At 45.6% G+C, this 24,896-nt stretch overlaps 1 protein-coding gene across 7 annotated transcripts in view; it reads left to right on the top strand.

Annotated features, from left to right (window-relative positions):
• The window catches only part of thsd7ba (thrombospondin, type I, domain containing 7Ba), a 1,512,301-nt gene that overhangs the window by 1,472,653 nt on the left and 14,752 nt on the right, over positions 1–24,896 (top strand). For 6 of the 7 annotated variants that reach the window (XM_070875389.1, XM_070875388.1, XM_070875385.1 and 3 more), the window contains one exon: positions 18,867–19,059. In XM_070875389.1, coding sequence (XP_070731490.1) covers positions 18,867–19,059 — 193 coding nt within the window. Of the gene's footprint in view, positions 1–17,980; positions 18,032–18,866; positions 19,060–24,896 lie in introns of those variants that run through there. The other variant, XM_070875391.1, reaches the window with a different exon arrangement.

The raw sequence follows: 24,896 nt of genomic DNA, 5'->3' as shown, positions 1-24,896 counted from the left end.
CACAGCTCGAGATGAATTTCCAAGCCCTTATATGTGCAATTTGGTCAACATTTTGTTGTCTGTTTTGGTTTTCTTGCAGAACATGGTTTTGATTAATGAATTCGAGTAAGTACAGTATAAAAAATAGGCTCACGACTAGCTTCTCAAAAGCAATTAGGGGTGAGCAATAAATGTCGGCCTTGCCAGCTACACCTACACCCCGAGAATAAATAAAACAAAAGTTACTCATAATCGTTGAGACTATTTACACTGTAAACATGCATTTACTGCCCCCTGGTGGCAATGTAATCGATGTGCAGCCGTGTACCTTCTGAGTGCTGTCAAAATCTTCTCGTAACTTTTTGTTATAATATATTTTCAGTGTTCATTTTTGTATGATTTTAAAGCTGAGTTATGAAACAAAATTCAATAATGTAAGGAGTCATAAAACATTTAAAAATTCACAATACGTTTGTGACTAGGCAAATCCCAAGGGATGATGACAAGTCTGGAATGGTCACACTTGGCTCGATAGTGGTATAGTTACAGCTGAAGTGATGTGTACAAGTATGATTGTCGATCGACACCAAGAATATGCATGCACTGGAGGCAGTGTAGAAAAGAACACCTGAATTTAGTTTAATGTGGCTGAGCTAAAATGGAAAGGTTGATTTATTGTTAATTTTGGTGTACAATGGCAATTTTTTGCCCTCATTAAACTTTTCTTAAAATATATTCGTTCCTGGGATGTGGGCGTCGCTGGCAACGCCAGCATTTAATGCCCATCCCTAATTGCCCTTGAGAAGGTGGTGGTGAGCCGTTTTCTTGAACCGCTGCTGTCCGTGTGCTGAAGGTGCTCCCATAATGCTGTTCTAACATATTTTATATTGTAGAGAAATTACCGTGGAAGAATATCTTATCCTTTTAAAAGCGTAAGGCATTTCTGATGAGTACAGAAGATTGGCAACTTCCTTTTTTACAGGCCTCTCCAATGTTCTTCCACCTTGCACAAATTCAGTCTTATGCAAGACTCAATATTCCCTTGACGTCCCACTCACTCACTTCTGGCCTTGCCAACCTCCACTGGCTCCCCTTCTCTCAGCTCATTGATTCAAGATCTTCCAATCCCAACATGGCCTTGCTCAAGCTCACCTTTACAATATTCTCTAGCTCCTATGTCCCAGCTCATTCACTCCACTGATCCAATAAAATTACGAGGGACCTGGATAGAGTGGATAGGAAGAATCCGTTTCCCTTGGCAGAGGGGTCAATAACCAGGGGGCATAGATTTAAAGCAATTGGGGGGAGGCTTAGAGGAGATATGAGGGGAAAGTTCTTCACCCAGAGGGTGGTGGGGGTCTGGAACTCACTGTCTGAAAGGGTAGTAGGGGCAGGAACCCTCACCACATTTTAAAAATACTTGGATGTGCACTTAAAGTGCCGTAACCTATAGGGCTACGGACCAAGAGCTGGAAAGTGGGATTAGGCTGGATAGCTCTTGGTCGGCCGGCGCAAACACGATGGGTAACACGGTGCTGTAAATTTCTATGATTCTATGATTCTATGAATTGTCACCCATCAAGCAGACCAGAGGGTATTATACTCCCGAACACAATCAATAGCAGAGCCTTCAGCTTCATGTCCCTCAACACTTGAATTTTCTTTGTAAAAGCTTCCCCCACCCCATTACCTTGGTTAATATCTGCCCACCTTTTTCAATCAAAGCTGCGATCACTGCTCCCAACACTGTCCTAACTCTGGTCAAGAGCCTGTTCCCCACTATTTGAGGCACCTTGGAATATTTCATTGCATCAAAGGTATTATTTAAGTGCAGTCTTGTCTATTACAAGGGGAAATAGGGAAGTATATGACTGAAAAAGATTCTTAATTGCCCACATGCTTAAATATGTATCCGATTCTCCTGTACGTTTTCCCACGCTATTTGTCTCCACTGTCTCTTTGCTCACCATTCTGAGCATTCACCAGCTTTTGAAGACAATTAAATCTAAACTGCCTATACTTCCATTTTTCTAAGATTGAGTCTTTATCTGCATGTTCTTGAATTTGTGGCAATCTCAAACATATGGGCCGGATTTTGCAGTCAGCGGCGAACGAGTGTCGCTAGCTTGTCCGCAGAATTTCTGTGAGTTTTTGCTTTGGGACTTGCTGTGAATCGAAAGCTATTTCACTGCAGTGCCCTCTACAGGGGGTTTGGGACTGATGTGAACAGGGCACCAACTGTGTATCTCCTTAACCAGTGAGATTGAAGAATGATTACTGAGGCCTGCAAAGTGTGAACCAGAAAGTGTCAGTTAGAATAATTAATTCAATGCCAAATCATGTACAGAAAGCAAAATAAAAACAGGAGAAAAAATGGGATTCAGAGAGAGAGATAAAAGAGACAAAGGGAAAAGATCTCCATAAATAATTAAAATCTGAAGGAATGAGACTCCACACTTGTAAAAGGTAATTTTCAGTGCAAGAGAGGTTGTTTGGCAGTAATTAAGACTTATCACACCATTAAAAATTAACTTTCACTGGAATGGACAAGCCCTAACTTTTTCTGGCATATTTAGTGGGTATCTGTCAGGTAAGTACAGCAACTTCATGCTGTTGCATGTAAGTCTCTTGACAAGATGCCATTATAGCGAAGCTTCTGGTGGAGTAGGGCAACTCGGACAGCAGCTTCCTGATTTACACATTTAACTGTGAATGTGTGGTCTCTGGAAGTGGTTAACGCTGTACTTCACCGTTAATATTACTGCAAAATTTGGGCCATTATTGGAGTTCAATTTATTGGTGCCGAGATCACTGTTGTTTTCCATTTATATAAACGTGTTAGACATATAAATGGGAGATATGATGTTGCAATTTGCAGATAATCCCAAAAGGCTGGGGCTCTTTGTCTGGGAACGAGAAGACAAAGAGGGAATCTGATAGAGGTCTCGAAAATTATGAAAGGATTTAATAGCTTGATGTGGAGAAACTGTTTCCATTTGTGGGTGAGTGATGTATATAAATATGGGGATTCTAGGACTAGGGGACATGGGGCGGATTTTCCAGTCCTTTGCATTCCGTTTTTTGCCCCGGAGCGGCGGCAATGGTGGTGGTGTGGTCTTCTAGGCGGGCATCCTCCAGCGCCCCGTGGGGGTTTTCGGGGCCGGTTTTGCATCGGCGTGCAGTAGTACTGCCCGGAAGAGCTGTGCCGGTGTGCAACGCCCCTGGGAGTGGCTTTTGACTCCCGCCCGATCCGTATGTCCCGCAGCGCTTCCACAGTGAAGGCCTGGGAAATCGGGTGGGGTACCTATCCCGACTGCAGAGAGGTAAGTAATGCAGCCCGAAGGTAAGTGTGATTGTTTTTTTTTCTTTTAATTGTTTTTGTGAGTTATGTTGTGGCGGTGTGGGCTTATGTATTAGGAATGTTTTTGTGGGGGTTTTCTCAGGTATTTTTTTTCTTCCCAGGCATTTCTCGGAGCGCTCCCGGCCCGGCTCTTTAGCTCGGGATTTTCCCATGCTAACGCTCAAGAGAGGTGTACAGTGCCTCCCTTAGCGCTGCGCCCCAGACTCAGGGCCCAGCTGTCCAAGTTTGATGACTGAGGCGCAAGCTGTTCCTGGGCGCAAACTTTACCGCCCCACCCCCATTACCACCCCGAAATCATCAAAGCCGAAAACCCAGCCCGGATCAGAGCCTGACCTTTCAGGTGTGAAATTGGGAAACACTTCTACACAAAAAGGGTGGTAGAAGTTTGGAACTCACTTCCGCAAATAGTAATTGATGCTAGGTCAATTGTAAATTTTAAATCGGAGATTAATAGCTTTTTGTTAACCGAAGATATTAAGGGACATGGGCCAAAAGCGGGTATATGGAGTTAGGTTACAGATCAGCCATGATATTGAATGGTGGAACAGGCTCGAGGGCTGAATGGCCTCCTCCTGTTCCTATGTTCTTTACACAAAGTGTAGTGAGAATAAGGGGCCGCCCATTTAAAACAGAGATGAGGAGAAATTTCTTCTCTGAGGGTTGTGGATCTGTGGAATTCGCTGCCTCAGAGCTGTGGAAGTTGGGACATTGAATAAATTTAAGACAGAAATAGACAGTTTCTTAACCGATAAGGGGATAAGGGGTTATGGGGAGCGGGCCGGGAAGTGGAACTGACTCCATGATCAGATCAGCCATGATCTTATTGAATGGCGGAGCAGGCTCGAGGGGCTGTATGGCCTACTCCTGTTCCTATTTCTTCTGTGGAAATTTTTGCCACATGGAGTGGTTGAAGCAGATAGTATTAATGCACTTAAGGGGAGGCTTGATCCCGACATGAGGGAGAAGGGGGGCAGGGTGTGAAGCTACTTAGAATTGGTTGAGGCTTGGATGGAGTGTAAACACCAGCATAGACCAGTTGGGCCGAATGGCTCATTTCTGTGCTGTAGATTCTATCTAATCTATTTTTTTAAGAATCTTCAACACTTGAAAGATGTATCCTCAGAGCCTTTTCTTTTCCAGAGTAAACAATCCCAGGTTTTTCAACCTCTCCTCAAAGCTCAGATACCTTAAGCTAAGTAGAAGTTTGAATGCCTTTTCTGCACTGCCTCTAAGTTCTTTTCTGCACTGTCTCCTTGCTGTTGTACAGTGGATAGGATTGTACACAGAACTCGACAGTGTGACTGTACCAGTGCCTTGATCAGACTCATCATCACCCCCTGGGGGATTTGTGTTCTGTCCCACTGCAGTACTTCTCAAGAACTGCTTGTCTTTCCTTACTGCTGCAGCACATGCCACTGTTGAGTTCAGTAAGCCAGTTACTAAGACCCTCAAATCATTCTCCCATGAGGTGCCTTGAAGCCGATTTTAAAAACCCAGTTTTTATATTTAGCGATAAAAAGCAAAGAAAATTTGAGGGAAAACAAAAGGCCTAAAAAATGTTATTTTGAACCTTACTAAACTGGAAGAAAACATGCAAGAGACTAAACAGGCAGAGTTAACATAAATGACAACCCTCCATTATTTACAGTTTACAGATACTATATTTATGTGCCTCAATGGCAATTCCAAAAGTCTCCGTGAACACAAAATGCTGTCGAGCTCTTTTAGCAGTAAAACATATTTATAGTATTTGTGAATAGACTGTATGCTGAAAAATGTTGGCTGCTATAATTTATGTTTAAAGCAGCTGTAACATCATCAGCATAATAGCGAGAAGCACGAATATTTAAAAATGTGACTGAAATATGAAACTATTGATGCCAACATTTAACTTTACTGCGTGTAGTGAACGGTATATTGCAATTAATGTAGGTCGTATATCCATTTTGTTAACATCACTCACTAGTCATTATCAAGCCTCTTCAGATGCACTTCATTTTGTACATTTTGTATCATCATTCCACTGTATAAAAGCACTTAATATATATATAATCAAAGTAACTATTTGTACTGCACTTTTCTTTGACAGACTAGCGTCCGTCTAGTCCCGCCCCGCTCCCCTGCCTGTACTGAACTTGTTTTGATGGACAGGTGACAAGCCCCGCCCCTTATCAAGCTCTACCCCCCTCCCCTCCCGGGTCCCGAATCATTCCTTCCACATGGTGCCGAGAAGCAGAACCTGAGGCCTGAGACTCTGCTGATTTCCTCGCGGACTCGCTCCCTCCTCCCCCCCCCCACCCCCCAGGACTCACTCCCTTGGGTCTGGGCCCGAGAGCGGCCGGTGATTCTGGGCCCGAAAATGAGAGAGAGGCTGGGGGGGAGCGAGAGAGAGACACGGGTGGTGGTGGCGGTGATGGGGGAGTGGGGGGGCAGGGGGATGGGGAATCGGAGGGGAGAGAGGGAACTCAGGGAAGACGATCACGTTCTTCCAACCCCTACAAGGGACATCGTTGGAGTGGATGATATCCAGAAGTCACGACACTGTCACTATTCACTTCATACCCCATAAACCTGTTAACAATCCGTACACAATGCCTGTCCCATTTATGGTGGGGTGGGGAGAGGGGGGATGATGCACTTGGACTGGGCTAAGGCACTTTGGCTGGGGGAGGGATGTACTTGGACTGGTGTAAGGCACTTTGACTGGGGGAGGCATGCACTTGGACTAGGGTAAGACACTTTGGCTGGCCCTTGCTGTCTTCTGGGAGCTCTGTCCTCTGTTGCTTCAGGAAGTCAAATTGGATCGAGTTACAATTTGCAAAGTCAGTGAGACTTTGGGATGGGCGGTTCCAGTTACATAATCCTGTGAAACTTCAGGGTGTGGCTTATCCTCCAAGGGGACCAATCGGAAACAAAGGGTGGATCATGTTGGCCATGTTTGCAGTACAAATAAACGCATCCATATATAATGGACATTTTCATTCCTTTCTCGTGCTATCTTCATGATAAACCATATTTGCTCTTAATTGAGTCTCGAATGTTTGAGTAACTAACATGTTGTCTATGAGTGTATGAGCCTGTAAAATGTTGTCACAATGTCTCTCTGAATACCATTTATACTTTCTTTTTGGCACTACAGGTCAGGTGTTGCAGACATGAGATAGCACGTAAACACTCTCTCAAGCTCTTCTAAGTGCTAAAAAAGCTCACCTCAAGTTACTTTTCTACCAGAATTTGTCATTGAAAGCTGGGATCTGCATGCATTATGGTAGTGACATCATCATGCATCTTGTAAATAGACATCATGCAATGTGGGTGATGACGTCACCAACATGATGCACATGCATCTCTGGATCCACTATGATTGGGGAGATTTTTTTTCTCACCAACCACTGCACTGGCCTGAAAAACTCCAGCAATCTTTCAGTGGAAATTGGTTGATAAAGAACATTTTTAAAGATAGCCTACAGCCAGAGGATCTGAAATTGCAATAACACCATTGCTTCACGGAATTGTGGTGGAGTGGGTCCAGCCATGCCATATATTGTGGGTTCAGCAAACTTATATATGTGGGGACATGCAAGCTGTTTAAATACAGACTGCAACACCTCAGGTATGCTGAGTGGGATCGGGAAACTAAGGAAGAGACAGAATTTATACTGCAAATAGAATTCAAATATACCAGGTTTTCTCTTTATTCCTAAGACTCCTAAGAGTTCACGTATGGAACATTGAGATATCCATTTCCCCCCACTCCTTAGACTGATGTGCTGATTTATTTTGTAATTCTTTCCCTCTGTGGTCATATCCTTACACTGCACACTTTCCTGCTGTATCAGTGTCTGTACTTAAATCGCCATCTACCAGTCTCTGCACCATAATGTCCAGCCTGTGTATCTGCTTCCATCTCCATCATATTTTATGTTCCCTCTTTCTAGGTCTGCTCTCTTTACTTTCCCCATCTCAGTTTAAATCCTCCCCACTGTCTAATTTAGCCATATAAAATAAAGGCTGCTTATTTATGAAAATTGTGGAATTCAGTCCATAGCACCAGTAAAAATCCCAGAATAAAATGTAATAAAAATGGAATTTGTCTTATTCAAGCACTGTAAATCAGGGATATAAATATCTCAATTGTTATAAAGCAGCATTCCTCTCACTCACAGTAAAGAACACCATAGGATATCTTATTTATAAAAATATATATATATATGCATGTGTGTATATGTATGTATAATATGCTGAAACTATGATTAAACAAATTCAGTTGGAAATAAGCTTTACAATTCGGTGCTACTGGAAGCTGTCACAGTGCGATAGTCATTGAACACGATGGGCAGAATCTGGTGTGGCAGCCGTTTGAGAGGCCTTTACACAGCTGCGGCCCTTGCTTTGTCAATTAAATCAACACTTCCATTTATCAGGCATGTGTGCCACAATAAATGACTGGACTGGTTTAAGCATTTAAATCAAGTGTAGGTGCTCTATAATGCTAAGGACAAACCAGATGAAATGGAAGTCATTAGAATTATGCATTGTGTTTGTAGATAAAAAGTGAGACATATTCATCTTTCTTTTTACATTTTTATTTTCCTTCTTATTAAATAGGCTGTAGGGTTAAATTTATTATTTGATGTGACTGGGTGTTGCAGTAGTTGAGAAGATTTTTCAAGTCAAGTCTTTATGGGCTCAATTTTTCCTGGTCATTTGCACCGATTTTTTGGCACTCACCATTTTTTTTGGTATATTTATTTTTTTCCAAGTTTCCCCCTGCGATCTGTGTCGGCGTAACTGGCTTAGTTACGATTTTTATAGGCCAGTTTTTTTTTTACGTCATAGGAGGTTCCCTCATATGTGCAGCGATTTTTATAATTTTTCACAGCTTTGCCAACATTTTTTTTCCCAAGTTGGCGTATCTGGCCACTCCCGAAAAACCTTCTGGGCAGTTAAGAAAACCAGCACACATTGAGAAATTGATGCTGAAAGACGCCATTGTTTTTAAATCAAAGATTTTAGAGGGAGTCAAGAACACTCTAAAAATCAATAACAAAGTTCAACTTTTTTCACCTATCAGCGTAGTAAATGGAAGTTTGTTAGATCTTAGAAGTTTTCTCTTTTTTTTACTAACTCGCACGCCACCACCGAACGTCTTGAAGAAGGGCTGGAGGGTCATAGCTTTGGCCAGCAGAATCGGTCCCACACACGGACACAGGGGCTCTTCGCTCCACTAGAAAACAAGCCGTGGGGGTGGGGGTTGGGGGAGGGGGGGTGGTGGAGGAGAGAGAGAGAGAGAGAGAGAGCGAGGTGCCGATTGGAAGGCTTCGAGTCCGGGAGCGAGGTGGCGATTGGAAAGCTTCTGAAGACTGCAATGAGTGTGGTGGTGGGGGGGGGGGTGGAGAGAAGGGGAAAAGTCAGAAGATTGCAATTAGTTGGGGGGGGTGAGAGGCAAAATCATAAGACTGCAGTTACTTAAGGGTGAGGGGGAGAGGAGAAGTTACAAGACCTTGGGTGTGGTCCATCCATACAGACATTGGGGAGAGAGAGAACTGCGAACCTGTCCTGCCTGCTTTCCTGCCATTTTGAGCTTCTTTCAAAGGTTAAATTTAAGTATGGGGGCAATACTGACAATGCCATACCTTGTGCGAGCCTTCTGCATCATGGTGGTACATAGGAGACAACTGATTCAACGTCATAGCATCAGGAACATCAGAGTGCTGGGCAGAAGGCCTTACCCACCTCAGGTATATCGAGACAGGCTTTCGTACCTCCACCTGAGTGATGCAGACTGTGTCAAAAGGCTGCGTTTCCGCAAAGAAGTTGTAACTGAGATCTGTGAGTTGGTCAAAGCAGACCTGCAACCTCGAAGCATCAGGATGACTGCTTTGTCAGTTGAAGTGAAGGTTACAGCTGCACTTTCATTCTATGCCTCCAACTCGTTTCAAGCTACAACTAGGTATGTGTGCACCATCTCTCAACATGCAACACATGTCTGCATTCGCTAGGTGATGGCTGCAGTGTATGCGTGGAGGAATGACTTCATAAAGTTCCCCATGACCGCCCAAGCAATCCATGACAGGGCTGTGGGCTTCGCCAGGATTGTTGGCTTCCCAAAGGTACAGGGCTGCATTGATTGTACCCACATCGCTTTGCAAGCACCTTTGGAGGATTCTGAGATGTACAGGAATAGAAAAGGCTTCCACTTCATTAATGTACAGCTCGTGTGTGATGACATGGATTGCATCATGTCAGTCGATGCAAGATACCCTGGGAGCTCAAATGATGCGTTCATACTACACGACAGCGTTATACCTGCCATGTTTCAGCAGCAGCCAGAAGGGCAGAGCTGGCTACTGGGAGACAAAGGTATGGCCTCGCCACCTGGCTCATGATGCCCCTATGCGTAACCGGACGGAAGCTGACTGTGAATACAACATGTCGCATATTGCGACGCAAAGCATCATAGAGAGGACCGTTGGCATCTTGAAACAGCGTTTCCGATGCCTGGACCATTCTGGAGGCTACTTGCAATACTCCCCTGAGATTGTCGGTCAGTTCACTGTTGTGTGCTGCATGCTGCATAACTTAGCAATCATGAGGCAGCAGCAGCTGGTAGTGGAAGACCCACCTGCGGTGAGAGTGGCTGATGATAATGATGCGTAAGATGCAGATGACGAGCAGGAGGATGACGACGAGGATGAGGAAGCCATGCAAGTGCCTGAGGCCGGAGCACAACGGCGGAGGAGGGCGGCCCATTGTGCCCCTTTAACGATTGTTCGAGCCTTGCGCCAGCAGCTAATCCATGAACGCTTTACTGATGTCTGAGCGCTCAACGACAACTATTCCACATGGACCATGTTTACTGTTTGGAGCTGTTCCATAATGTTGTGTTGTTTTAATGGAACAAATAATGGAAATGATTCAGTTTTAATATAAAATATATTTTATTCAAAAGTTTAACAAACAGTTCTTTTGTACTTAATTTAACTTATTCTTGTATCAAACTTTATTTTAAGATCACTCTTTAAGATCACTTAAAAACTTTAAGATCACTTTCAAACTTTTAAATTTGTAAATTTATATAACTTACAAAAAACTTTTAATTTGAGAACTGTTACAACAGTAACAACAATAATAATAACAACAACAGCAAAGAAAGGCTGCACCCACCCATCTCTCCTCCACTTTATTCTCAGACCGCCCGCTGTGCTTGGTCTTGGACTCGCCACCACCCCTGCCCACAGGCGGTGGTGCAGTGTTTCTGGGCTTGGTACCAAGCTTATTCTTTCTAAGATCTTGGGTATTGTGCACCTATTGAAAGGGGGGGGGGTGCGCGTCGGCGGCAGGTGGCAAGTTGGAGGGCCCGGCTTTGAGCTCTTCAGAGGCTGGTGTGGGGATTGGAGTGGGAGCGACAGTTGATTCTGTCAATGGGCGCGGGGTCTGGGTGTGTTCCCTTATTGCAACAGCTAACTCCGACATTCCGTCCCTCATGTGCCCTGTCAGTGTCTCAACGACCTGCAACATTCCCTCCCTCACGGTCAGTGACAGTGTTTACACTATCTCTGACATTCCCTCCCTGATGGTCACTGACAGCACATCAGCTACCTCTGACATTCCCTCTCTCGTGGCCACTATTCCCTCACTGATGCTCCCGGACATTGTTCCCATTTCTCGTGTCATTGCTGTTACTTCTCCCAACAGTCCTGCTACCTCATCACTCACCCCACTGATGGCATCCAGGAGTGATTGGGTAAGGTCAATGCTCTCCCCACTCAATTACATCATCTGAACCACATCTTTTAGATCCTACACCTCAGGAGAGCGCTGTCGAGCTCTCCTTCCCCTCCTCCCCATGGGTGTGCACCGCTGCACCCCACCACTGGGACCGTAGCTTGGGACGGTGGGGCCCTGGTGTGCCTCGCTGCACCCTACCACTGGGACCCGCAACCTCGGAAGGTGGAAAATCATGGAATGTCCCACCAGCACTGAAACTACTAGTCACGGACGGGGCTGTCACAGCAATAAGCGGCACCTCCTCCAAAGTCAGTACAACAGTGGGAGCTTCATCCAGCTCCATCCCCTCACCCGCATGCTCTTGGTCTGGAGAGTTGGATTGGAAGATGTTCTCCTCTTCAGGCTCGTCTGCATCTGAACCTCTTCTGCATCATCAGGCTTGGCATCAAGTTCTGCAAAATATAACAGAACAGTCAAATGGTTAGCAGCAGAGGAGGGGGCAGGGTGGGTGGCATGTGCAGGCTCATACATCGCAGGCCAGTCAGCAGGCTGATTTGAAGTATCACGATGAATTTGCAGGACTTACCCCTCTCCCTCGAGTGTGGGCCCAGCTTGTGCAGTGGTGATTGCTTTTCTCCAGGCAGGACCCATCAAAACTGTCATGTATGTAACCACAATGTAACACCACTGTATTACTGTATACACTCAACCTAGATGCACACCTTGACCAGAAGGGGTGAACTTGTGGGAGACACTCCTTACCTGATCACACAGGTATAAAAAGGGAGGTCCCATGCAGGGTCATCATCTTTGGAGTCCTGTGAATAAAGAATTAAGGTCACTGAGTGACCTTGTCCCCAGAATGTGACTCGTGTGGTTTCACACTGTAGAGTATGGACTTTACATTGGCGACGAGAAACGGGAATTCACGCCCCACGAGAATGGCCACCGGTAGCACAGAGGAACGGTACTGTGTTGGGGAAGCCTGGGACGATTTTGTCGAGAGGCTTCAGCAAAGCTTTGTTATGAAAGAATGGCAGCGACCGATAAGCGAAGGGCTCATCTTTTGACCAGTTGCGGACCAAGGACTTATGCGCTCATGAAGGACTTACTAGCTCCCGAAAAGCCGGCGGACAAAACCTTTGAAGAACTTAACAAATTGATCGGGGAGCACCTCAAACCGGAGAGTAGCATACATATGGCCCGACACAGATTCTACACCCACCGACGTCGTGAAGGACAGAGCATACCAGACTTCGTAGCGGACCTCGGGCTTTTGGCCAGCTTCTGTAAGTTCACAGAAGCCTGCAGGGGGTAGATGCTAAGGGACTTCTTTGTCGAGGGCATCGAACATGTGGGAATTTTCCGCAAATTAATTGAGAACAAGGAATTTGACCTTGGAAGCGGCGGTGTTGATAGCTCAAACTTTCATGGCGGGGGAGGAAGAAACGAAAATAATATACCCGTGCAATTCTGCTTCTCACGCGGCAATGGATCAGGGAGTCAACATCATCAATGCGACTCAGAGCCCTTCAGGCAGACATGGGCAGTCCGACACTCCCCAGGCAGCAATAGACCCCAGAGTAGGACTTCAACGGAGACAATGGCAGGCTGAACGGACATTCACGCCATCACAGTGGACAATGTGACCTGGGATGGGGCCATTGACACACACTAATAGGATACTTAAGAGCAGTCAAAGGGACAGTCAGTGCGGAATGCCTGGCCATAGTCCCTTTGTTCCTAACAATGGAAACTTTACCTCATACTGGAGGTGTGGGGAAAACACTCAGATTTCAACAGTTTGTCTGCAGGATCTGCAAACTCAGTGGCCACTTAGCTCGAATGTGCAGGAAGTCTGCAACCAGACTAATATATGAGGCGGATGGACCAGAAGAGGGTTCTTTGAGGCAGGATGACTTTTGGGGCAAATCGATGGACGCCGAGGTTCAGCGAGTCCATGTGGCGAATATTCACAGTTCATACACCAAAACGTCACCAATGATGATGAGGGTTTTATTAAACGGTATCCCAGTACGCATAGAGCTGGACACTGGGGCCAGCCAGTCACTCATGAGCATTCAGCAATTTCAGAAGCTATGGCCACTTAAAGCCAGTAGACCCAAATTAGCACGTATTGAGATACAATTACGGACTTACACTAAAGAAATCATTCTGGTGCTCGGCAGTGCAATGTTGGCTGTCACACACAATGGGTTAGTGAATCGGCTGCCGCTCTGGATTATCCCGGGCAATGGTCCTGCACTGTTGGGAAGGAGCTGGTTAGCTGAGATGAACTGGAAATGGGGGGATGTTCACGCAATGTCATCTGTGGAGTGAAGTTCGTGCTCACATGTCCTACAACAATTCAATTCACTATTCCAACCTGGTGTCGGGACTTTCAAAGGCACTAAAGTAGCGATACACATCACCCTGGACGCCAGGCCAGTGCACCACAAAGCCAGAGAAGTGCCTTATGCGATGCGGGAAAAGATCGAGAGCGAATTGGACCGGCTGTTGTGAGAGGGCATCATCTCGCCTGTTGAATTCAGTGACTGGGCGAGCCCCATCGTTCCCGTCCTAAAAGCGGATGGCTCTGTCAAGATCTGTGGCGATTACAAGGCCACCATCAATCGGATATCCCGACAAGATCAATACCCGCTCCCGAGAGCGGAGGACCTCTTCGCCACGCTGGCAGGCGGCAAGCTGTTCACCAAGTTGGACCTCATTTTAGCCGATATGACCCAGGAACTGGCCGACGAATCTAAACTACTGACCACCATCACCACGCACAAGGGACTGTTCGTTTATAACAGGTGCCCATTTGGCATTCGATCAGCGGCCGTGATTTTTCAATGAAACATGGAAAGCCTGCTTAAATCCATTCCTGGAACGATCGTATTCCAGGATGACATCCTCATCACGGGTCGAGACACCGAGGAACACCTCCACAACCTGGAGGAGGTGCTACGCCGACTGGACCGGGTAGGCCTGCTATTCAAGAAGTCTAAATGTGTGTTCTTAGCTCCTGAGGTTGAATTTCTGGGCAGGGGGGTTGCTGCAGATGGGATTCGGCCCACCGAATCCAAACCAGAGGCGATTCGACGAGCACCCAGGCCCTGCAACACATCGGAGTTGCGTTCATTCCTGGGACTGTTGAACTATTTCGGGAACTTTCTGCCGAACTTGAGCACGTTGTTGGAGCCACTACATGTGCTCCTGCATAAGGGTTGCAATTGGTTTTGGGGGGACTGTCAGGAACGGGCTTTTGATAGGGCGCAAAACCTACTTTGTTCAAACAAGTTGTTGACCCTGTACGACCCCTGAAAAAATTGGTTCTGATATCGTCCTATGGGGTTGGGTGCGTGTTGCAGCAGGGCAATGCTGAGAGTCAACTACAACCTTTGACTTATGCCTCCAGATCGCTCTCTCAAGCAGAACGGGGATATGGGATGGTCGAGAAGGAAGCACTTGCATGTGTCTATGGTGTAAAAAAAAATGCATCAGTTCCTCTTTGGTAGGAAGTTTGAATTAGAGACATACTACAAGCCATTAACATCCCTGTTGTCAGACAGCAAGGCTATCAATGCCAACACATCAGCTCGCATACAGCGATGGGCTCTCACGCTGGCTGCTTATGACGACTCCATCCGGCACCGGCTCGGCACTGAAAATTGCGCTGACGCGCTCAGCAGGCTTCCACTGGCCACCACTGAGCAAAGCGCCGAGAAGGTCAAGGCTGTCGATGCCTTTGACAGCGCAGGCTCCCCCATCACAGCCCGCCAGATCAAAATCTGGACACACAGAGATCCCATCCTATCCTTGATTAAGAAATGTGTCCTGACTGGGGATTGGGCGCCCGCACACGGAGCATGCCCTGAGGAGGTCAGACCGTTCCACAGACAGATGGATGAGCTCTCCATCCAAGCCGACTGCCTACTATGGGGCAGCTGGGTAGTTATGGAGCAGAAGGGCAGGGGGACATTCATCAGGGAACTCCACAGCGAGCACCCAGGCATTGTGCTGATGAAGGCCATTGCCTGGTCACACGTTTGGTGGCCTGGAATTGATTCAAACTTGGAACACTGTGTTCGCAGGTGCACGACGTGTGCCCAGCTGAGTAATGCCCTCAGGGAGGCCCTGCTCAGTCCGTGGCCCTGGCCCACCAGGCCACGGACACACATTCATGTTGACTTCGTGGGCCCATTCATGGGAATGATGTTCCTTATTGTGGTAGATGCGTACTCGAAATGGATTGAGTGCATCATTCTGAATTCATGCACGTAATCCACCACCGTGGAAAGCCTACGTGCGATCTTTGCAACCCATGGCTTGCCGGACATCCTGGTTAGTGATAATGGCCCATGTTTTACAAGCTACGAATTCCGAGAGTTTATGTCGGGCAATGGCATCAACCACGTCAGAACTGCACCGTTCAAGCTGGCTACCAATGGCCAGGTGGAACGTGCGGTCCAAATCATTAAGCAAGGTATGCTCAAGATTCAAAGACCCTCCCTACAATGCCGCCTATCGCGTCTCCTGCTGGCCTATAGATCCCGACCGCACTCGCTTACGGGGGTCTCACCCGCAGAGCTACTAATGAAACGGACACTCAAAACTCGGTTGTCCCTCATTCACCCAGTCCTGACCGACATAGTTGAGGGCAAGCGCAAGTCACAAAACGAGTACCATGACCGTAATTCGAGGGGGAAATGTATAGAAATAAATGATCCTGTATTCGTCCTCAATCACGCCATGGAGCCCAAATGGCTTGAGGGCACTGTAATTGACAAAGAAGGGAATAGGGTCATCGTGGTAAAACTCAACAATGGTCAGATATGCCGCAAGCATCTGGACCAAGTAAAAAAAAAAGGTTCAGCATCGACACGGAGAAACTTAAAGAAGACCATGAGATGGAGATCACAACACCGCCAGTGAACGAGCAACAAGAGCAATCAGAAGAATGCACAGTCCCTGCGGTCAGCCCGGACAGGCCGGAATCACCACAGGTAACAGACACTCACGTCAGTGTCCAACAACCAGAGCCATCACTGCAGCACTTCACGAGGGAGCATAGACCACCTGAAAGACTAAAGCTATGATCCCAATAAGACTTTAGGGGGGAGGTGATGTCATGTATGTAACCACAATGTAACACCACTGTATTACTGTATACACTCAACCTAGATGCACACCTTGACCACAAGGGGTGAACTTGTGGGAGACACTCCTTACCTGATCACACAGGTATAAAAAGGGAGGTCCCACGCAGGGTCATCGTCTTTGGAGTCCTGAGAATAAAGAGTTAAGGGTCACTGAGTGACCTTGTCCCCAGAATGTGCCTCGTGTGGTTTCATATTGTAGAGTCAGGACTTTACAAAAGCAGTGACCCTCTCTTCTAAGGGTGTCAGTGAGTGCAGATTTGCCAGGCCTCCTCCTGTTCGAGTTCTTTCCCTATTATTATGTGCCACCTTCCTCTGCAAAGATTAAAGCCTAACTTTTTAAAGAGGGTATCTTTCTGCTGGGTGGGACATACAGATGGTTACATTTACAATTGCAATTTCATTGAATAAATGAAAATATTACTTACACTAACTACTTGACCAATGTCCTGCCACGTCTTTTTACACTGGCCTCCAGATCCCGTGGTGGTCACCATTGCGCAGTAATTTTCTGCAACTTGATCCCAGCATTTCTTCATTTCTTTGGGTGGACCTTTTATGTGATCTCTGCTGGAGTCCAGCTCCTGCCATCTGTTCTCAATCACAGTAACTAGTGTCTCCATTTCATCCTGTAAGAAATTTTTGGTCCTTGCACCGTGTTGTATCTTGTACTACTGCAGCTGCGATTTTTCCAATGATCTCACACAGCACTCCTTCTCACAGACACAATTGGCTCTTTAAAAATGGCCGATTGCCAACTCGGAGCTGTACTGCACATGCACGTCCATTGCAACAATGTCAGAAACAAAACTTTTTTTTGGTGCAGCATTGTTTTTCGGCACAGACAGCAGGCTCCACCCCCGGAGGCGACTGGACATGCTGCGTGGCGCCAAATTCGAATTATAGATCGGGGAAACTTTGACAAATTATTTCCGCTGCATTTCTGGCCTAGAAAAACGGGCGTAATTCTGGCAATAAGCCAGAAAATGGGCTGGGGCAAAATTAAGCCCTATAACTTTCTTATCCAGGAGCATATTACATCATTGTAATGTAACAGTCACAAATAGAATGCCATCAGCTCTGAGGGTTTTGTGCAACAGACCTTTTGTTTTCAAACATGTGGCCTTTTTGTTGCAAGTGTTGTAACTTTTCTTCACAAAGGGACAAAATCAATGGAGCAAAGCCCATGACTTTTGAGTATCATCTGAGTTTTCACATACTCAAGTAAATCTTGCTGCTCCCTTGACAGAAGGTACATACACACACAGAATGATGAACACTGAAATGCTGGCCCCTTTTGTGCCTTGGTGCTAGCACAAACCTGTATTTACTGCATTCCACATGATATTAGCCTTCATTTCTAGTTCCAATGTGAGCATAAATGTTTAATGGTAAACAACAGTATTTCATACTTGTGTGATATTTCTGTCAAGAGTATGTGCAAATCCAATGCAACTCAACAGGAATTTTGCAAATTTCTAAAATGGCTAATCAGTTAACAAACAACAAACAACAATCAAAAATAAAACTGTTTCTTTCTTGATAGTGACTTGGAAAAGAGATGCAAAGTTTTAATGAACCACTTCACTGTTGTGGAAGACTCCAGTTCATGACTGAGAAGCATCCTGTTGTTTTTTTGAGAATTTCATGACATATTGGGCTAGACTTTCCTATCATTTTCGACGGGTTCTCGGCGATTCTCTCGGCGGTACAGCTGTTTTTCCATCGGCGACAATTTCCCTCTTAGTTTTTTAGTGGTGTAGCCGAATTCTGAATGCGCTCGCCGGGACCAAACCACCGACGTACAACGCTGAGAAAATCACCAGGGCGTAAGTTTGGCCTCAACGGAAGCCCGTCCAGATCGCCGCAGGAACCGCCCTGTAAACGCTGCTTAAACAGGGTGGTAGGTGAGTACTCTGCAAAGAAAGGTAAGTTAAAGGTTCTTTTTTTAAAATTTTAAAATGGCGATTAGGTGTAAAAGTGTCGAGGGAATGCTTTTTCCTTTTTTTTATTGAAATTTTTTTTTTTTAAGTTTTTCCTCCCTCTGCCCAACCGCAGCCTCGGACGAAATTTTTTTTTAAACGCCCGTTTTACTTAGTTTCCCCTTAACCGCCGAGAAAACTGCCGAGAATAAAGTGCAACGTCCATTTTCTCACTGAGCAATTAGTTTTAACATAAAAGTTGAAATTTTCGCCAGCGTTACTTACCAAACATTAGCGTTTTTTCTGAGCGGGCAATCAGGCGTTGAGGAGTTCATAGGAAAGTCTAGCCCTGAGTAACAAAGAACTATTTGTAAGAAACAATCATTTCATGATACATTCTGCTCTGAATTCAAAATAGCTTAATCCAAATTATTTGACAAATCGGTTATTTAGCACAAAATGTCCAATTTCTTTTTGTTAAGCACAACAATAACTGCAGTTTCAGAAGTATACTGCAAGCTGAACTTTGGTGCTATACTGTGTCTGTGTTACCACCATTAAAATGGATATAGGGACAATTAAATCTATTTCTGAACACTTAGTATTACTTTGCTTGTGACATTATGGAAGAAGGTCTGTCAGCTCCTAGCTGATTAGAAACTTATATCCTTGCTCTGTTTAATAACTGCCTGTATTGTAATCAATTCTCAGGGAGGTGTGTGCGGCTGTGAAAAAGGCTACATGGAAGTAATGACTCCTTATGGATTCCTTGATTACTGCACTAAAATTCCTGGACCAGAAGAGAAGAAAGCTGATGTTAAGACTGGTGTGGGGAAGAACAAACTGGGCAATTCAAAATTCCAGGCATTTTTTAAAGGATGGTCCATTGATCCTTTTGATCCCGGTAAGAATTGTGTTTAAAAAAAAAAGCAGGAGGGAAAGGGCTGTGAGGCTACGGAATGTATTACTGGATTTGGTCATTGAAGCATGTCAACATTTAAGGATAGATTTGGTAGGTGGTTGGAGGAAGGGGGAATGAGCAGATATGGGAACAGGGCCTGGGAGCCGGACTAGGTGGAGAATTAACATCAACTTAATTGGTTTATCCGAACAATCTATTTTATATGTTGTAATTTCTTCGAAATATTCAGCTGGTCTGTTCTGTAGATTTATGTTTTTGCTGCATTAGTGCAGTGTTATCATCACCTGCATATATCCATCGAGAGTGTGTGCCATTTTCTATACTTTTCAAATGTGACAATGCTAAGTTTTTCTAACTAACAGCTTTATTTATTTACATCTCTCTGTTGCTTTTTTATTAGCAGTGTTTGTTGAAAATATGACTGCTGACGATATCATTGGGGAAATTGTTTTGGAAGAATTATTGTTGCGAAATCAGGCTCCTGTGCGCATGCCATTAGCACCTCCAGGGTGCCTCAGAAGGCATTCGATAAGTTGCCACTTAAAAGGTTACTGCACAAGCTAAGAGCTCATGGGATTGTGGGTAATATATTAGCATGGATAGAGAATTGGCTAAGTTACAGAAAACAGATAAATGGGTAATTTTAAGAACATAAGAAATAGGAGCAGGAGTAGACCATCTGGCCTGTCGAGCCTGCACTGCCATTCAATAAGATCATGGCTGATCTGATCATGGGCTCAGTTCCACTTCCCTGCCCACTCCCCATAACCCTTTATTCCCTTATCACTCAAAGATCTGTCCACCCTCCACCTTAAATATATTCAATGACCCAGCCTCCACAGCTCTCTGGGGCAGAGAATTCCACAAATTTACAACCCTTTGAGAGAAGAAATTCATCCTCATCTCAGTTCTAAATTCTAACCCCTTATTCTAAAACTATTGTCCTGAGTTCTAGATTTCCCCATGAGTGGAAACATCCTCTCTGCATCTTGTCGAGCTCCCTCATTATCTTATATGTCTCAATAAGATCACCTCTCATTCTTCTGAACTCCAATGAGTACAGGCCCAACCTACTGAACCTTTCTTCATAAGTCAACCCCTTCACCTCAGGAATCAACCGAATGAACCTTCTCTGAATTGCCTCCAATGCAAGTATATCACTCCTTAAATAAGGAGACCAAAACTGTGCGCAGTACTCTACGTGTGGCCTCACAAATACCCTGTACAGTTGTAGCAAGACTTCTCTGCTTTTATATTCCATCCCCTTTGGAATAAAGGCCAACATTCCATTTGCCTGCATACTAACTTATTGTGTTTCATGCACAAGGACACCCAGGTCCCTCTGTACTGCAGCATTTTGCAATTTTTCTCTATTTAAATAATAATTTGCTTTTTTATTTTTTCTGCCAAAGTGGATAACTTCACATTTTCTCACATTATACTCTATCTGTAAAATGTTTATCCACTCACTTAGCCTGTATATATATCCCTTTGCAGATTTTTTGTGTCCTACTCACAATTTGCTTTCCCACCCATCTTTGTATCATCAGCAAACTTGGCTACATTACATTCGGTCACTTCATCCAAATCATTAATATAGATTAAAAATAGTTGAGGCCCCATCACCGATCCCTGTGGTACCCCACTAGTTACTGTTTGCCAACCGGAAAATGACCCATTTATCCTGACTCTGTTTTCTGTTAGTTAGCCAATCCTCTATCCATGCTAATATATTACCCCCGTGAAATTTCATCTTGTACAGTAATCTTTTATGTGGCACCTTATGAAATGCCTTCTGGAAATCCAAATACACCACATCCACTGGTTCCCCCCTATCCACCCTGCTCGTTACATCCTCAAAGAACTCCAGCATATTTGTCAAACATTATTTCCCTTTCATAAAACCATGTTGACTCTGCTTGATTGAATTATACCTTTCCAAATGTCCTGCTACTGCTTCCTTAAAATCACCCATGATTATTGGCGTTCCTGTTTTACAAGCCTCCATTATTTCTTGACTTATACTCCATTCAACATTGTAGCTACTGTTAGGGGGCCTATAGACTACATCCACCAGTGACTTCTTCCCCTTATTAATCCTTATCTCCATCCAAACTGATTCTACATCTTGATCTTCTGAGCCAATACCATTTCCATCTACTGCATTGATCTCATCCTTTATTAACAGAGCTGCCACACCTTCTTTTCTTTTCTGTCTACAATAGGCAAACTGTAATTAGTGGGGTGCCACAGGGATCAGTATTGGGGCCTCAACTATTTACAATCTATATGAATGACTTGGATGACGGGACTAAATGTAATGTTGCCAAATTTGCTGATGATACAAAGATAGGTGGGAAAGCAAATTATGAGGAGGACACATAGAATCTGCAAAGGTTAAGTTATAGATAGGTTAAGTTAGTGGGCAAAACTTTGGCAGATGGAGTATAATGTGGGAAAATGTGAGCGTGTCCACTTTGGTTGTGTTATGTTCAGAATAACTCCACAAGACTGTGTTGTAAGCTCAAACTATTGTGACCTTGGTCTCTTTAATATAACTCCAACGTGAGGCGGCATCGTGGTGGCCTGCCTTTTATACCTGCTTGCACCAGGGTACACAGGTGACCCATAGATCTCCCACAGGTGTGCCCTCTAGTGGCAAACCTTACACACAGGTGAGGTTCACATACATAACAGGTAGGAAGAATAAAAAAGCAAGTTATTTTTTAAATGGAAAGAGAGCACAAAATGCCACGGTACAGAGGGATCTGGGGGTCCTCGTAATAAAACACAAAATGTTAGCATGCAGGTACAGGAAATAATTAGGAAGGCAAATGGAATGTTGGCCTTTATTGCAAAGGGGATGGAGTATTAAAGTAGGGAAGTCTTGCTACAACTGTTGGTGAAAACACACCTGGAGTACTGTGTACAGTTTAGTTCCCTTATTTAAGGAGGGATAAACTTGCACTGGAGGCAAGTTCAGAGAAGGTTCACAAGGTTGATTCCTGAGAGGGTTATCTTATGAAGAAAGGTTGGGCCTATACTAATTGGAGTTTAGAAGAATGAGAGGTGATCTTTTTGAAACATACAAGATTCTCAGGGGGCTCAACAGTGTAGATGCAGAGAGGATGTTTCCCCTCGTGAGGGAATCTAGAACGAGGGGGCATAGTTTCAGAATAAGGGGTTGCCCATTTAAAATGGTGATGAGGAGGAATTTCTTCTCTGAGGGTCGTGAATCTTTGGAACTCTCTACCCCAGAGAGCTGTGGAGGCTGGGTCATTGGATACATTTAAGGTGGAGATCGACAGATTTTTAAACTATAGGGGAGTCCATGGTTATGGGGAGCAGACAAGAAAGTGGAGTTGAGGCCAAGATCAGATCAGCCATGATCTTATTGAATGACCAAGCAGGCTCGAGGGTCCACATGGCCTACTCCTGCTCCTATAATTGATGTTCTTATGTTCTAATCAGGGATGCTCAAGAAGGCAGAATTAGAGGGGTGCAGAAATCTCTAGGGGTTGTGGGGCCTGAGGAAATTACAGAGATAGGGAGGGGCCAGGCCATGGAGAGATTTGTAAACAAGGATAAGAATTTTGAAATCGAGACGTTGCTTAACCGGGAGCCAATGTAGGTATCGGAGCACAGGTTTTATGGGCGAACTGGACTTGGTGCGAGTTAGTACACGGGCAGCTGAGTTTTGGTCACCTCTAGTTTAGGCAGGGCAGCAAAATGTGGCCGAAGGGAGAAGGGCTGGCAGCAGGAGATCTTGCCCTCTGAGGATATTCCAGCAGTAATTCTCCTGCATCAATTTCACTGAGGAGCAGGGTGATCGAAGGCTGTGCTTTAGCAAGGACTTGGTCACAGAGCTTTGCCATCTCCTGCAACCAGACACCCCTATTTAAGAAAGGAGGGATACAGAAAGCAGGAAACTATAGACCAGTTAGCCTAACATCTGTCATTGGGAAAATGCTGGAGTCTATCATTAAGGAAGTAGTAGCAGGGCATTTAGAAAATCATAATGCAGTCAAGCATGGTCAGCATGGCAGAGCAGGCTCGAGGGGCCAAATGGCCTACTCTTGTTTCTATTTCTTATGTTCTCATGTTCAGATTTCAAGCCTCAGACCAGGGTGTGGACGGCTCTCTCAGTGACAGTCAAGATCACCATCGCGCTCAATTTCTGCGCCACTGGATCCTTCCAGTGTGCAACAGGAGACATCTCCAACATCTCCCAGTTTGTTGTCCATCCCTCCCTCTGCAAGGTCACAGATGCTCTGTATAGAAGGAGAAGAGACTACATTTCCTTCCCCATGACCAGAGAGAAGCAGCACGAGCGTGCATGTAGCTCTGTCAGGACAGCGGGCTTTCCCATGGCGCAGGGCACCATTGACTACACCCACGTCGTTTCCGGGCACTGCATCACAATCCTAATTGCAAAGTCTGCCACTCACTTAATGTGCAGTTGGTGTGTGACCTCACCGTCAATGCCCGTTATCCTGGCAGCAGCCACGATGCCTTCATCCTGCATCAGAACTGTGTGCCAGCTCTCTTCTAGCCATCACATCAAGCTCGCAGCTGGCAGCTGGGAGACGAGGGCTATCAGCTTCCCACCTGGCTCATGACTCCCCTCCACAACCCCAACAGTCCTGCCTAGCTCTCATACAATGAGAGCCGTGCCACCACCAGAAACATTATTGAGCAGACCATCGGAGTGCTCAAGCAACAGTTTACGCTGCCTTGACTACTCGGGAGGAGTCCTTCAGTACTCGCCTGAGCGGGTGTCCCTATCCGTTGTCGTCTGCTGCATGCTGCACAACCTGGCCATCATGAGGGCACATCCATTACCACAAGGCATAGCCGCACCGGAGCAGGAGGAGGAGCAAGAGGAGGAGGATGAGGAGGAGCAGGAGCAGCAACACCAGCGACGGAGGAGGCAGCCACTCAATCACAATTCGGCAAGGGCGGTCCGTGACCGTCACATCAGACTTCGGTTCCAGTGAACTCCATCCCACTTCCTGGTTCCTCTGGACGTCCCCATCACAACATCAATTTGCCCTTCCATATCAAAGCCCCAAAACTGAAATGAGAGACAACAGCAAAGATAAAACATTCCAAAAACACATATGTAATAACAAAGAAATGTATTATAATGTATTTAAGAATCACCCTTCTGCATTTCCTTATATCCCCTCTTTGCTTTAACTATTCTAGTGCTCTTCCACAGTGTGTCCCGTGTGGCTGCAGCACAGCTGGTGGAAGGCTGTTGTGTGTCAGGGCCAGATACTACAGATGACTTTGCAGGACACCCTCGACCAGCTCTGGGCCTGGAAGGCCCGGCTCTTGACTGCACCACCTCAGGCTGGGCGGCGGCGGTCTGGGCTGGCTTGGTGACCAACAGTGACAAGTCCAATGGTGGTGTGGTAGTGATGGGATCAGGAATGCTGTCATCTTGATAGAGGACAGCAGGTTCCTACTCCATTGGCCCAGTTCCACTTGCCCGGGATAGCACCCCAGCATCTCTACCAATCTGCCAGAGCACAGATTGTTGGCTGCTGCAACACCATGAGATCCCCGGTCGACTGTGATGGACGCAGCAGCAATGGCAGCAGTCAGAGAATGTGTGACATCCAGCTGAGACTGCAGGAAATGCAGTCTGAGCTTCCATGCCGCCAACCATAATGTTGCGTTGCTTCCGCCTGTGCTGCAATGGGAGCTGCCACATCGCCCAAGACACGTGTCATGGTGTGTGGATCCGCACAGTCTCTCTGGGAGTCAACCATTGTCTGCAGACTGGTAATGATGGGCTCCATGGTGTGAGCAGA

The sequence above is a fragment of the Pristiophorus japonicus genome, chromosome 3 (assembly GCF_044704955.1).
Source record: "Pristiophorus japonicus isolate sPriJap1 chromosome 3, sPriJap1.hap1, whole genome shotgun sequence".
Classification (NCBI taxonomy): Eukaryota; Metazoa; Chordata; class Chondrichthyes; family Pristiophoridae; genus Pristiophorus; species Pristiophorus japonicus.
Note: the sequence above shows the minus strand (reverse complement) of the source record. Positions and strands in the feature narration are given on the sequence as shown.